This window comes from Meles meles, chromosome X (assembly GCF_922984935.1).
Source record: "Meles meles chromosome X, mMelMel3.1 paternal haplotype, whole genome shotgun sequence".
NCBI lineage: Eukaryota > Metazoa > Chordata > Mammalia > Carnivora > Mustelidae > Meles > Meles meles.
In genome coordinates, this window is record NC_060087.1 from 98226509 (window position 1) to 98241211 (window position 14703).

Here is a 14703-nt window from a genome sequence, read left to right on the forward strand (position 1 = left end):
TAAATGGATAAATTCCTAGAAATATATCAACTACCAAAACTGAAACAGGAAAAATTATAACACTTGAACAAACCACTAACCACCAAAGAAACTGAATCAGTTACCAAAAATCTCCCAACAAATAAAAGTCCCGGGCCAGTTGGCCTCACAGGTGAATTCTAACAAACATTTAAAGACTTAATACCTATTCATTCAAAACTTTCAAAAAAGTTTTTTAAAAAAACTTTCAAAATCATTCTACAACCCCAGCATTACCTTGATTCTAAAACCAGACTGAGACTCACATAAAAAGAGAACTACAAGCCAATATTCCTGATGAAAAATTCTCAACAAAATACTAGCAAATCAATCCAACAGTACATTAAAAGAATCATTCATCAGGATCAAATGGGATTTATCCTTGGGTTGCAAGAGTGGTTCAATATTAGCAAATTAATCAACATGATATACCACATTCATAAAAGAAAGGATAAGGGGGCGCCTGGGTGGCTCAGTGGGTTAAGCTGCTACCTTCGGCTCAGGTCATGATCTCAGGGTCCTGGGATCGAGTCCCGCATCGGGCTCTCTGCTCAGCGGAGAGCCTGCTTCCCTTCCTCTCTCTCTGCCTGCCTCTCTTGTGATTTCTCTCTGTCAAATAAATAAATAAAATCTTTAAAAAAATTAATATCTTAAAAAAAAAAAAAAAAGGATAAGAACCATGTGATCCTGTCAATAGGTGTAGAAAAAACATTATACAAAGTAAACTATAAAACACTGATGAAAGAACTTAAATACGACACAAGAAATGGAAAAGCAGTCCATGCTCATGGACTAGAAGAACAAATACTGTTAAAATGTCCACACCATCCAAAACGATCTACATCTTGAATGCAATCCCTATCAAAATACCACCAGTATTTTTCAGAGCTAGAATAAACAATCCTAACATTTGTATGGAACCAGAAAAGACCCCAAATAATCAAAGCAATCCTGAAAAAGAAAAGCAAAGTTGGAGGCATCACCATTCCAAACTTAAAGTTATATTACAAACCTGTAGTGATCAAAACAATATGATACTCACTCAAAAACAGAAACATAGATCAATGGAACAGAATAGAAAACCCAGAAAAGGACCTACAATTATATGGTCAACTAATCTTCAAAAAAGCAGGAAAGAATTTCCAATGGAAAAAAGATAGTCTCTTCAGTAAAGGGTGTTATGAAAACTGGACTGCAACATGCAAAGGAATGAAATGGGACTACTTTCTTACTCCAAACAGAAAAAAGAAATTAAAAATGTAATAAAGACCTAAATGTGAGATAGGAACCCATCAAAATCCTAGAGAACACAGTCAGTAACCTCTTTGACATAGGCTGTAGCAAATTCCTACCATATACGTGCCCTGAGGCAAGGGAAACAAAAGGAAAAAATAAACTATTGGGAATTTATCAAGATAAAAAGCTTCTGAAGAGTGAAGGAAACAAACAACAAAAGCAAAAGGCAGCCTTCACAATGGGAGAAGGTATTTTCAGGTGACATATCTGACAAAAGGTTGGTATCCAAAACTTATAAAGAACTTACAAAACTTACCCCCGCAAAATGTAATTCAGTTAAAAAATGGGCAGAAGACATGAGTAGACATTTCTCCAAAGATATCAAGATAGATGCCTAACAAGCACATGAAAAGATGCTCAAAATCACTCATCATTAAGGAAATGCAAATTAAAACCACAATGAGATATGACCTCACACCTGTCAGAATAGTTAAAATAAACAATACAGGATACAACAGATGTTGGTGAGGATGTGAAGAAAGGGGAACCCTCTTATACTGTTGCTGGGAATGCAAACTGGTGCAGCCACTCTGGAAAACAGGATGGAGATTATTCAAAAGTTATCTTTTCATCAAGATAAAAAGCTTCTGCACAGCAAAGGAAACAGTCAACAAAACAAAGAGGCAACCCACAGAATGAGAGAAGATATTCGCAAAGGACACTACAGGAAAAGGGCTGATATCCAAGATCTATAAAAAACTCCTCAAACTCAACACTCAAAAAACACATAATCACGTCAAAAATGGGCAGAAGACATGAACAGACACTTCTCCAAAGACATACAAATGGCTAACAGACACAGGAAAAAATGTTCATTATCATTAGCCATCAGGGAGATTCAAATCAAAACCACATTGAGATGCCACCTTACACCGGTCAGAATGACCAAAATCAACAGGACAGTAAACAACAAGTGTTGGAGAGGATGTGGAGAAAGGGGAACCCTCTTACACTGTTGGTGGGAATGCAAGTTGGTGCAGCCACTTTGGAGAACAGTGTGGAGATTCCTGAAGAAATTAAAAATAGAGCTTCCCTATGACCCTGCAATTGCACTACTGAGTATTTACCCCCAAAATACAGATGTAGTGAAAAGAAGGGCCATCTGGGGACGCCTGGGTGGCTCAGTTGGTTAAGCGGCTGCCTTCGGCTCAGGTCATGATCCCAGCGTCCTGGGATCGAGTCCCACATCGGGCTCCTTGCTCGGCAAGGAGCCTGCTTCTCCCTCTGCCTCTGCCTGCCACTCTGTCTGCCTGTGCTTGCTCTCTCTCTCTCTCTCTCTGACAAATAAATAAATAAAATCTTAAGAAGGGCCATCTGTACCCCAGTGTTCAGAGCAGCAATGGCCACCATCACCAAACTGTGGAAAGAGCCAAGAGGGCTTCAAAAGATGAATGGATAAAGAAGATATGGTCCATATTACGTCTCCATCAGAAAGGATGAATACCCAACTTTTGTATCATCATGGACGGGACTGGAGATTATGCTGAGGGAAATAAGTCAAGCAGAGAAAGTCAATTACCATATGGTTTCACTTACTTGTGGAGCATAAGGAATAACATGGAAGACATTAGGAGAAGGAAGGGGAAAATGAAGAGGTAGAATTGGAGGGGGAGATGAAGCATGAGAGACTGTGGACTCTGAGAAACAAATTGAGGGTTTTGGAAGGGAGGGGGGGTAGGGGTATGGGTGAGCTTGGTGGTGGGTATTAAGGAGGGCATAGATTGCATGGGGCTACATGGTGCATAAACAATGAATCTTGGGTGTGGTGCATAAACAATGAATCTTGGAACACTGAAAAAATCAAATAAAATTTAAAAAAATAAATAAAATTTAAAAATAATACTATCTTACAATCCACCAACTGCACTACTAGATATTTACCCAAAGTACATAAAAATACTGATTTGAAGGGATACATGCACCCTGATATTTATAGCAGCATTATCAACAATAGCCAAATTATGGACAGAGTCTGAATGTCCATCCACTGATGAATGGATAAAAAAGTGGTATACAGGGGTGCCTGGGTGGCTCAGTGGGTTAAAGCCTCTGTCTAAGGCTCAGGTCATGATCCCAGGGTCCTGGGATCGAGCCCCACATCAGGCTCTCTGCTCAGCAGGGAGCCTGCTTCCTCCTCTCTCTCTCTGCCCTGCCTCTCTGCCTACTTGTGATCTCTGTCTGTCAAATAAATAAATAAAATCTTAAAAAAAAAAAAAGTGGTATACACAATGGAATATTACTCAATCAGAAAAAAAGAATGAAATCTTGCCATTTGCAAGGACATAGATGGATCTAATGAGTACCATAGTAAGCAAAATAAGTCAGTCATAGAAAGACAAACACCATATGATTTGACTCATATATGGAATTTAAGACACATAACAGATGAACAAAGGGGAAAAAGAAAGGGGCAAAACATAAAACTGACTCTTAACTATAAAGAACACACTAAGGGCTGCTGGAGAGGAGGTGGACAGTGGGACTGGTATTAAGGAGGACACATGTGATAAGCACTGGGTATTATATGTAAGTGATGAATCACTAAATACTACACCTGAAACTAATATTACAGTGTATGTTAACTGACTGGAATTTAAATAAAAACTGGGGAGAGAAAGAATATTCTAAACTTAGATTGTTGTGACTCTTGCCCAACTCTGTGACTATACTACAAACCACTGAACTATATACTTTAAATCAGTGAATTTTACAGTATGTTAATTATATTTCAGTAACAATGTTAAAAAAAAATCAATGTGTGTGCCTAATCTCAGGTGTGAAAAAAGAGGATTACTATCCTTATATTTCAACATATACAAACACAACAAAAATTTGATCATAGACCTAAATATAAAACTTAAGATTATAAAACTTCTAGAGGCTCCTGTGTAGATCAGTCGGTTAAGCATCTGCCTTTGGCTCAGGTCATGATCTGGGGGTCTTGGGATCGAGCCCCACATTAGGATCCCAACTTGTAGGCAGTCTACTTCTTGCTCTCCCTTCCCTTCATGCTCTCTCTCACTCTCTCTATCAAATAAATAAATAAATCTTTAAAAAAAAAAAAAGATTATAAAACTTACAGAAATAAACATAGGAGAAAATTTTTGTGGCCCTGAGTTATGCAAGGATTCTTTGGTTTGAAACAAAAAGCAGAATTTTAAAAAATGATATATTATACTTCAAAAAATATAAAACTTCTACTGTTTGAAAGATATTATAGGGGCGCCTGGGTGGCTCAGTCATTAAGCATCTGCCTTCGCCTCAGGTCGTGATCCCAGGGTCCTGGGATTGAGTCCCACATTGGGCTCCCTTCTTGGCGGGAAGCCTGCTTTCCCTCTCCCACTCACCCTGCTCCTGTTCCTATTCTTGCTGTCAAATAAATAATTAAATCTTTTTTAAAAAGAAAGATATTATAATGAGAATGAAAAGACAAGCCAAAGACTCATGCTACAATATTTGTAATTCACACATCTGATAAAGGACTTTGTCCCTTCTTTGTAGAGAAATCTCAAACTCAATGAGAAGAAAACAACCCAATTAAAAAACAGACAAAAGATTAGAACACGTCATAAAAGAGGTCATACAAATGGCAAATAAGCTTTTGAAAAGATGATCAACATCATTAGTCTTCAAGGAAATGCAAATTAAAACCACACTGACAAACCAGTACATACCTATTAGAATGGCAAAAATTAAAAAAGAAAACAACAACACTGACTATATTAAATATTGGTTGAAAATGTAGATGAACTAGAACTCATACAGTGGTGACAGGAATATAAAATGGTACAACCACTTTGGGAAACAGTTTTGTACTTTCTTATAATGTTAAGTACACACCTACCATATGTTCCCGTCTTTCCACTCCTGGATATCTACTCCAAATTAAAGAATGTATATATCTGGGGGCACCTGGGTGGCTCAGTGGGTTAAGCCTCTGCCTTCAGCTCAGGTCATGGTCTCAGGGTCCTGAAATCAAGCCCCACATAGGGCTCTTTGCTCAGCTGGGAGCCTGTTTCCCGCTCTCTGTCTGCTTGCCTCTCTGCCTACTTATGATCTCTGTCTGTCAAATAAATAAAATCTTAAAAAAAAAAAAAGAATGTATATATCTGAAGACTTGTATATAAATGTTCATAGCTGTCTTATTTGTCTAAGTGGTCCCCTAAAACTGGAAACAATTCAAATGGCTATCAACAGGTCAATGGATCAACAAATTGTCATATATTCATACAATGAAATACTGCTCAGCAATAAAAAGGAATGACTTATTTATACAGGCAACAACATTGATGAGTCTTAAAAACAGTTATGCTGACTGAAGAAAAGCCAGAAAACAATCATACATATTCTATCATTCCATTTATATACAACATATATACAACTCTAGATAGAAAATGCAAACTAAACTATAATAACAGAAGACAGATTAGTGGTTATCTGGGGAAAAAAAGATTGCAAAGGGACATAAGGAAAAGTTTTCGGAGTAATGAACATGTGTGTTATCTTGACTATGGTGATGATTTCACGGTGTATGCATGTCAAAACTTAACAAATTGTGTACCTTTTCTGTATGTCAATTATACCTCAAAAAATTTTTAAAAATGAAAATTAAAAAATCTTAAAATGAAAAAAACCTAAATGAAACAACTAACTCTATATTACCATTTCTAAGTTAGGGAAACAAATTGAAGCTAACTATTAAACTCTTTCCCCACTGCCAGCAGCTGAAGAATTTTGAAAATGGGAGTTGATAACTGGTCGTTTCATACTGCCTCTTATGGCAAGCTTCAGTGGGGCACTAGACCTTCCCTAAAACAAGCTAAAGAGAGATTAGAGTATGCTAAGTAGAATAGTTTTCATAAGATCTTCCTAACTGATCCCCCTTGCCTATGGTACCAAGAAGGTATCTGGAGTTTGTTGCAATGTCTTTTCTTTCATGTAAAAGAACAAAAATAGAGAATATCCACATTAAAGGATATGTTCTGAAGTTAGACCACCTGGATTCATAGCTTGACTTCACTGTTTATTAAAGATGTGACCTTGGACAAGTTCCCTAACTTCCCTTGCCTCAGTTTCCTCATTATTAAAAGGTGCATTCATTCAATGAATGTTTATTGAGAATGCCCCCCAAAACTCTTAAAAATGGTAAAACAGAGGGGCACCTGGGTGGCTCAGTGAGTTAAGCCTCTGCTCAGCAGGGAGTCTGCCCTCCACCCAGCCTGCCTCTCTGCCTACTTGTGATCTCTGTCTGTCAAATAATAAATAAAATCTTAAAAAAAAAAAAAGATTCTCTAAAAAAAAAATGGTAAAACAGAAAAATGAATATAATGCAATGAATATAATGCAACTAGAAAACAAACCTTCCTAATTTTTGTTTTCTTGATAAGAGATTGAATACAAAAAAGAAAGAGCTAACATAAAAATATTTAAGAATTAAATTTTTTAGGGATGCCTGGTGGTTCAGTTGGTTAAGCATCTGCCTTCGGCTCAGGTTATGATCCCAGAGACCTGGGATGGAGTCCAGCATCCAGCTCCCTGCTCAGAAGGGAGCCTGCTTCTCCCTCTGCTTATGTGTGCTCTCTCTCTCTGACAAATATATAAAATCTTCAAAAAATTTTTTTAAATTCCAATAAGAAGAATTAAATTTTTCAAACATCATGTCAGGGGCACCTGAGTGTGTCAGTCGGTTGGGCATCTGCCTTCAGCTCAGGTCATGATCTCAGTATCCTGGGATCAAGACTCATCAGGCTCCCTGCTCAGTGGGGAGCCAGCTTCTTCCTCTCCCTCTGTTCCTCCCCCTGATCACTCTCTCTCCTGCACTCGCTCTTTCAAATAAATAATAAATAAAATCTTTAAAAATGTTCCATTAAAATATCATGTCACGCACAGAGATGTAGTTAGAGGAGAACAGAGTGTAGTTTCCAAATTACACTGTAATTCAACTGATTCTTTCTAAATAAATTATATTTATTCACTTGAGGAAAGAGGTCAAAGTGGAATCTGTGGACCAGATTATGATGACACAGGTAAAAAGAGCTAACCCAGCACAACTCAAGATTAAAGTATCAAACCAACACAATGAATAATAAAGTTATACAACATTATATGTCTATTATATCTTAATAAGAATAAATTTTTAAAAATAAAAAAGGAGAAAAAAACATAACTATTTGGGATCTGTTAACAACACCATGTCCTCTCAACAGTCAATCATCTTGATGTTAGGCCTAAAATGTTTTCTAAAAAAGCAATATTTTATAATTATTAGTTTTCATTATACATTTACAATATACCTTTGTTAATTTTATAATACTGCAACTACTATGTGAAACATAAGCCAATTCCTACAAATTTCAGACAAAGGTTGTCCCATGAGATATCATGTGTTACTGAGATTTCCAATTTGACGTCTTAAATAAAGTTTAAAATGCAGTTAACAAGGGCACTTAGGTGGCTCAGATGGTTGTCTGCCTTTGGCTCAGGTCATGACCCTGGTGTCCTGGGATGGAGACCCACGATGGGCTCCCTACTCAGTGGAGACTCTGCTTCTCCCTCTCCCTCTCCCCTCCCGCCCTGCTTGTGCTCTCTCTCTGGCTCTATCTCAAATAAATAAATCACACCTTTTTAAAAATTAAAAACAATAAAATAAAACACGATTAACACTGCATGCAGATCTTCCCATCAAAGTCTACCAATGGATTTACAAAGGAGTCCAAATGTCTCTCAGCAGGAAAAATGAAAGTAGCAATTACATCATAATCAAGTTTTAATACAGCCACTATGTCACATTTACTCAATGATATGTACGATTACAGAACTTTTCCATACAGGTAGCTGTTTTATAAATGCCTTTAAAAGCAGCTTAAACACATTCATTCGATAGCTGCTATGGTCAAAGCTGGAGCTCAGTAAAATGTACCAAAGGAACGTATTCATTTTCATGTTCAGAAAGCATGATTTATCCGATTGTGAAGAAAAAGTCCAGTATGCACACAACAAAGTAGCATTTAAGTGACAATTTTGTTAGAAAAATAATAGTTACCTGTGATACACCCAACTTTTTACAAGCATCAAGAAAATTTTCTACATTTCTTCGACATTTTGCCATGCTCAGTTTAGGCTGCAACGTTAAGAGGAAAAAGAAATATTACAAGCATACTTATACAGAAATTTATCAATATAAAAATTAAATTTATTGAGGTATATTATTTAAAGATAGTCTCAAGAAGCTCTATCTTCCTTTAGAGAACTAAGAAACTGTAGATAAAACTTACCACTGCTGGTGATGGCACGTGAATACTAGCTACAGAGCGTGGCCTTATGTGATTGGCTAAATGGCAAAGAACAACCCCATCCATCAGTGCAGCTCCAATGTCATCAGGCAAAATTACTTTTAACCTGGACTCGAGATTCTGTAAAGAAATGGGTATAAATCACAAATACTCTATGTAAATACATATGCTACAAATTTATATTACTAATCATTATATAATCCAAAATTTTTATTTATTTTTAAGATTTTATTTATTTATTTGACAGACAGAGATCACAAGTAGGCAGAGAGGCAGGCAGAGGGGGAGAGGAGGAAGCAGGCTCCCCACTGAGCAGAGAGCCCGATGCAGGGCTCAATCCCAAGACCATGAGATCATGACCTGAGCTGAAGGCAGAGGCTTTAATTCACTGAGCCACCCAGGTGCCCCTATAATCCAAAATTTTTAAAACCTTGCTATAAAATTCAGGTATCTTGCTAATTTTCCAAGTTAAACCCATTTCAACAAAGCAGATCTGTAAGGTCAAGCTCACTTACATTGCGAAGTTGTCGTATTTGCTCTCGTTCTTCCCGCAGATGTTCCATCTTTCTTCTCATTGTAAATCCTGGATCTGCTGCCCCATATTCCTGGCGAGATGAGCGGCTAAAAGCTATAAAAACAGAAATTTCCTAGCTTATCACAAGGCTAATAGGAAGACTCAACCAGCGGTGGGAAAAGAGGCATGATAAAAAAGAATCAGTACAAAACTACATAAAACAGTATTACTTATTAATACATTCTAAATATTTTTATAGAATATAATTGAAATCTACTTATCTGCACAATTGAAAGCAACAGGGAAGACAAGTGTAACGATTTCTAACACCTATACATGTTCGTATTTAAACATATGTTATTAGAAACTTATGCTCCAGGTTAAAATTATTATTGAACATAAATCAGCCTTTATTATCTTTAAAGAAAAAGGAAATTATTCTTGAAGGTCAATACAGTTATTCAGGAATAAAAACTATAATTCAATACCTTGCCAAGTAACATGGATCCATTTTCTTTTGGGCTTGCCAAATGCGAAAAGATCCCTTTTTAAAACCACAATATAATGGAGTGCTATAATTTCAAACAGTGTCTGCTGGCAGAGTGGTCATTCTAATAGCAGTCACAGTAGAGTAGAAATAAGACTGCAGTATATCTAAGGCAAAAAGCTGAGGTTTCAGGAGCTTGAAGGTAAAGAGGAAGAAAGAAATGGGGAATGGGAATTGGAAAGACAAATAAGGTTAAGAGAAAATTACTTTTAGGAGAGGGGAAAGAATCTATGTGTATTTAAAACTATGGAATCAATCCCACTTAAGCTGGAAAACTCTAGTTTCACATATAACCAAAAAATTTTATTTGCAGAATATATACTTACCTGACCTAGGCTTCAAGCCAAAAGGACCATGTGAAAAACCATCGGTTCTATCATATTCCTAAAAAAAAAAGAAAAAAGAAAAAGAAAAGAAAACCACTTTTCTTTCAAAATAACCAAGGTAGTTATTCATATCCATTCCAATCTTTGAAGTATTTGTTTCCATGATTAGTGGAGTACAGAAAGGCAAACTGCATTTCAATTCAAACTTATACATTTCAATTTTAAAAGGTGTACAAATATTTGCTAATTAATCTGACTACATAAGCTTTTTTTTTTTTTTAAGATTTTATTTATTTATGTGACAGAGAGATCACAAGTAGGCAGAGAGGCAGGCAGAGAGAGAGAGGAAGAGAAGCAGGCCTCCTGCTGAGCAGAGAGCCCAATGCGGGGCTCGATCCCAGGACCCTGGGATCATGACCTGAGCCGAAAGCAGAGGCTTTAACCACTGAGCCACCCAGGCGCCCCTAAGCTTTTAAATACTTCTCTCTCATAGTATAAGGAGAAATGAATATTACTGGATTATACAAAATAGGTACTGGGGGTATGTGGGTGGCTCAATCAGTTAAACATCTGCCTTCAGATCAGGTCATGATCCCAGATGGAGCCCCACATGGGGCTCCCTGCTCAGCAGGGACCCTGCTTGTGCCTCTGCTCCTCCTCCTGCTTGTGCTCTCTCTCACTCTCCTTTGTTCTTTCTCTCAAATAAATAAATAAAATCTTAACTAACTAACTAACTAAATAGGTATTATTTTTTAAATGAACAATGAGATCAAAGCCTCCACAAAGTGAAACAAGCTTCAGTGAAAAAGTAAGTGAATTTAGGAACATTCACTCAGTTATCTACTATGGACTTGACATTTAGTAGATAATATAAGGCAAACCTGCACATTCATACTAATAGGGAGTGATAGATGACACTAACATGATAAATTATCATCTCTTCTATTTGAATGCATTGTTTCGAAATACTTTCACACAGTGGTGTGGTGTGCTATGGAAAGAAATAGTATATTTTTAAAATCTGAGCTTGGAGTTAGAAAGCTTAAGCTAACTTTTGAGCAAAACATTCAATTTCTCAGGGTACCTGGCTGGTTCTGTCAGTTTGGCATATGCCTTGGGCTCAGGTCATGATCTTCAGGTCCTGGGATCAAGCCCTATATCAGGCTCCTAGCTCAGTGGGGATTCTGCTTCTCCCTCTCCCTCTGACCCCTGCTTGTGCTCTATCTCAAATAAATAAATAAAATCTTTAAAAAAAAATTAATTTCTCTGTGACTTTCTCCATATTTAAGATGGAGTGTTTGTTGTGAAGATTAACTCAGATAACGAAAAGAAAGCACTTTGGAAATTGTACAGTGATAAGAAAACATAATTTCAGCCATATCTTATTTAATGCTTGCAATAATTATGAAGCAGCTAGAGTATGGGTTTCAGTCACTTGTCTATCATTTATTGACTGGGGACTTTGGGAAAGGTTACCAATCTCTTTAGCTATAAAATCACGAGGATAATACCAGTTCATGGGACTACTTCAGGTTCAAGTGTATAGGCAAGCACTTTGTTAATAGTATAGTACTAGGAACTTTTTTTTTTTTAATATTTTATTTATTTGACAGAGAGAAATCACAACTAGGCAGAGAGGCAGGCAGAGAGAGAGAAGGAAGCAGGCTCCCTGCGGAGCAGAGAGCCCGATGCGGGGCTTGATCCCAGGACCCTGGGACCATGACCTGAGCTGAAGGCAGAGGCTTTAACCCACTGAGCCACCCAGGCACACCAAGTGTCTGACTCTTGATTGAAGCTCAGGTCTTGATGTCAGGGTTATGAGTTCAGACCCTGCAGTGTGTTCTACGCTGGGCATGGAGCCTACTTGAAAAAATGACTAAACAGTACAGGGGTGCCTGGGTGGCTCAGTCAGTGAAGCATGTAAGTTTAAGCCCCATGTTGTGCATGGAGCCTACTTGAAAGTAAAAAAGATAATAATAAATAAAATAATATTAAAAAATAATATAGTACTATACTAATTGTTTTTACCATTGTCTTTCACAGATGAAGTGGAAGTAATCAAAATTTTGTTGATTCTCTAAATCTTCTGTTGATTAACATGTTACACGCAGTTCAAGCTGAATGTTAGTTGAGCCACCAAAGCACATTTTCATCACCCTACTCATCCACAAGTTCATAGTTTATCTTGATTATTTTGGTTAAAGTGTTACGAATTCCCCAAAATCTGACTTATCCAAATGCAAGCAAAACGTATTATAAAAGCAATATAATTTGAGAAAACTGGCGCTAATACTCTCCCTATGAGCAGAGATGATAAAATCATAAGGAAACTAGGGAACTAGTCACTGATATGCTTACATTTATTATAATTGAAAGTAAAAGAAAGGATTAACAAGATCATGTGACAAAGACTAATTTTAGGATATCCTAATTTAAATTACTTCTTAAAAGAATCCAAACCATTTTACTTGCCATATACATAATTTAGACATGTTTATAAAACTAATACCAAAAACATTTAAAAGTTTTATAATGCAACTCACCCAAAACAAAAGATAAATGATCCTGGCTTTAAAAAAAATTAATACCACTTATATAAAATGAAATACTATCTATGTCATTAACCAAAGTTACATGATGAATATGGATGTTCCAAACATTTAGACGAAGTTCTGAATTCACCAAGTGAATACATAATCATTTCTTTACTAATGCCAACACACTTTTAGAACACTAAATAATCTGAAGTAGAAAAGATACTGTTTCGAATATTTTAAATTTATCTCCTGTTGTAAAGTAATGGGTCTAACTAAATTAGAAGAATTGGTCATTCAAGCCACCAGAGTATTTGGGAGAGATCTCACAAATGTTAACTTTCATCCACCCTTCTCCCCATGCTCCCCCTTAGGTCTAAGATGACAAGAAAGGTGTACCCTCCTGTCGATAGGAACAACCCACCACAGGGAAGTTTCTCGTGGAAAAAGGAAGTTTCTCTTGCATTGCTTTCAGACCTGTTGGTTACAAGAAAAACCAAAGGCCATTGCACAATGCTGAAGTATTTCTTTCAAATATAAAATTGCAAAGTTGTTCTTAACATTTATTTGAAAATATAGATGAATTATAAAACATAAGAATTTTATAAAGTGAAGTCTATGTTCTATAGGCATTTTCCAATAAGTAATTCAGGTAATATTATTACTATAAATATTTGTACAAAAGATGGCGTTCTTAGAATTTTCTATAGGCTAGGTTTGCACAAATTAAACTACTGTGGATTTTTTTAATATGGGTGAATAAATTATATTGTTTAAAAGAAAAAGAATGATGAGATTAAAGAGAAGAAACAAGGAAGAAACCTAAGTAAACACATATAAAAACAGAACTTGTACCTCAGATGACACTGGAGATTGTGGTGACATATTAGCATTATCACTGTCTTGCTAAAATATAAAAATAAAAAGATGAAAGATGAAATTAAAATACAAATGATTTAGACATAAAAAAGAAAAATTGAAAACTGTTTTGATCAACTGCTAAAGGAAGAATCTGGAAAATACCATCAACCACCTTGTCAGTCAATATGTGGTCTGTGAACCAATAGCATCTGCACCCTCTTGGAGCTTGTGAAAAATGCAGAATCTCAGGCCAACCCTAGACCTGATGAACCAGACCCTGTATTTCAATAAGATCTCCAGGTGATTGATTCATAAGCACTTTAAGGTATGAGAAGCACTATCAATTCACATAAAATATTCCTAAAAAATCTATATCCCTTAAATAACAAAAATGAAAAAAATTTTCTGTATTTTTTAGAAGAGATCCATATTTAGGATTGATTATTGATGGGACATGCCAACAAGAAGCTACAATCTGAAAGAGGTATATGGAGGCATACAAAAATTCTATCACCCCAAGTACGAACATTTTACATGGAAAATTATGTGTATCTAATATATGCTTAGAAGTAAATACAAAGAACTTAACTGCATAAAATAATATTAAATGGTCCATGATTTTGAATGACTACTACCAACAAATACAAAAACTTCACATTTAACCTTGAATATGCATACCACATAAGATGTTTATTCATCATTCAACAATAGATTATAGACTGCCTACTATATGTCAGACATGGTACTAGCAAAATATCATCCACTCAAGGATCTCTTAGTCTAGGGGGAAAAGATACTCATTTGTACAGGTAATACAACCTTCTCAGTACAATGACAAAGCTATGCATGGCATATTATGAGGCACGGGTAAGGGGCATTTGGGGAATTGGAAGGGGTGGTAGAGAAAGGCAAATCTCCTGAGAAAGTGAAAAACTGAGTAGGTGTTTTCCAGAAAAAGAAGAAATGAACAACATTCCAAGATATCCAAAAGGACAAAGGCACAGAAGCAAAAATGAAAGAAAACTTTTGAGCAGTCCATACTGGGAGAGTACAGTGAAAGAAAGAGAAAGCAGGACAGATTATGAGCTGAGGTTGATGTGCTAAGCAGGGGCCTGCTCAGGAATTTACCTTCTAAGTGACAGGGACATAGTGAAGCTTTCTAATCATGGAGATGGCCTGAACTCATTTCTGTGTTCTTTGGAGCAATCATTGTGGCTGCAAGGAGGAAAATGGGCTGTAGAAAGGGAAAAGAGCAAGGATGATATTGCATGTGGTACAGGCAAAAAATGCTAAGCACCTGGAACAGGGCAGAAAA

At 36.5% G+C, this 14703-nt stretch overlaps 1 protein-coding gene and 1 non-coding gene across 5 annotated transcripts in view; both read right to left on the reverse strand.

Annotated features, from left to right (window-relative positions):
* The window catches only part of LRCH2 (leucine rich repeats and calponin homology domain containing 2), a 110370-nt gene that overhangs the window by 10942 nt on the left and 84725 nt on the right, over window positions 1-14703 (reverse strand). For 3 of the 4 annotated variants that reach the window (XM_045996312.1, XM_045996311.1, XM_045996314.1), the window contains 5 exons: window positions 13383-13433; window positions 9994-10051; window positions 9122-9234; window positions 8589-8726; window positions 8357-8434 (listed from right to left, as the gene is read on the reverse strand). In XM_045996312.1, the coding sequence (XP_045852268.1) occupies window positions 8357-8434; window positions 8589-8726; window positions 9122-9234; window positions 9994-10051; window positions 13383-13433 (438 nt within the window). The remainder of the gene's footprint in view (window positions 1-8356; window positions 8435-8588; window positions 8727-9121; window positions 9235-9993; window positions 10052-13382; window positions 13434-14703) is intronic. The other variant, XM_045996313.1, reaches the window with a different exon arrangement.
* LOC123935724 lies at window positions 12919-13046 on the reverse strand. Its single transcript, XR_006816997.1, has one exon. It is a non-coding gene; the product is annotated as a small nucleolar RNA SNORA35 (small nucleolar RNA).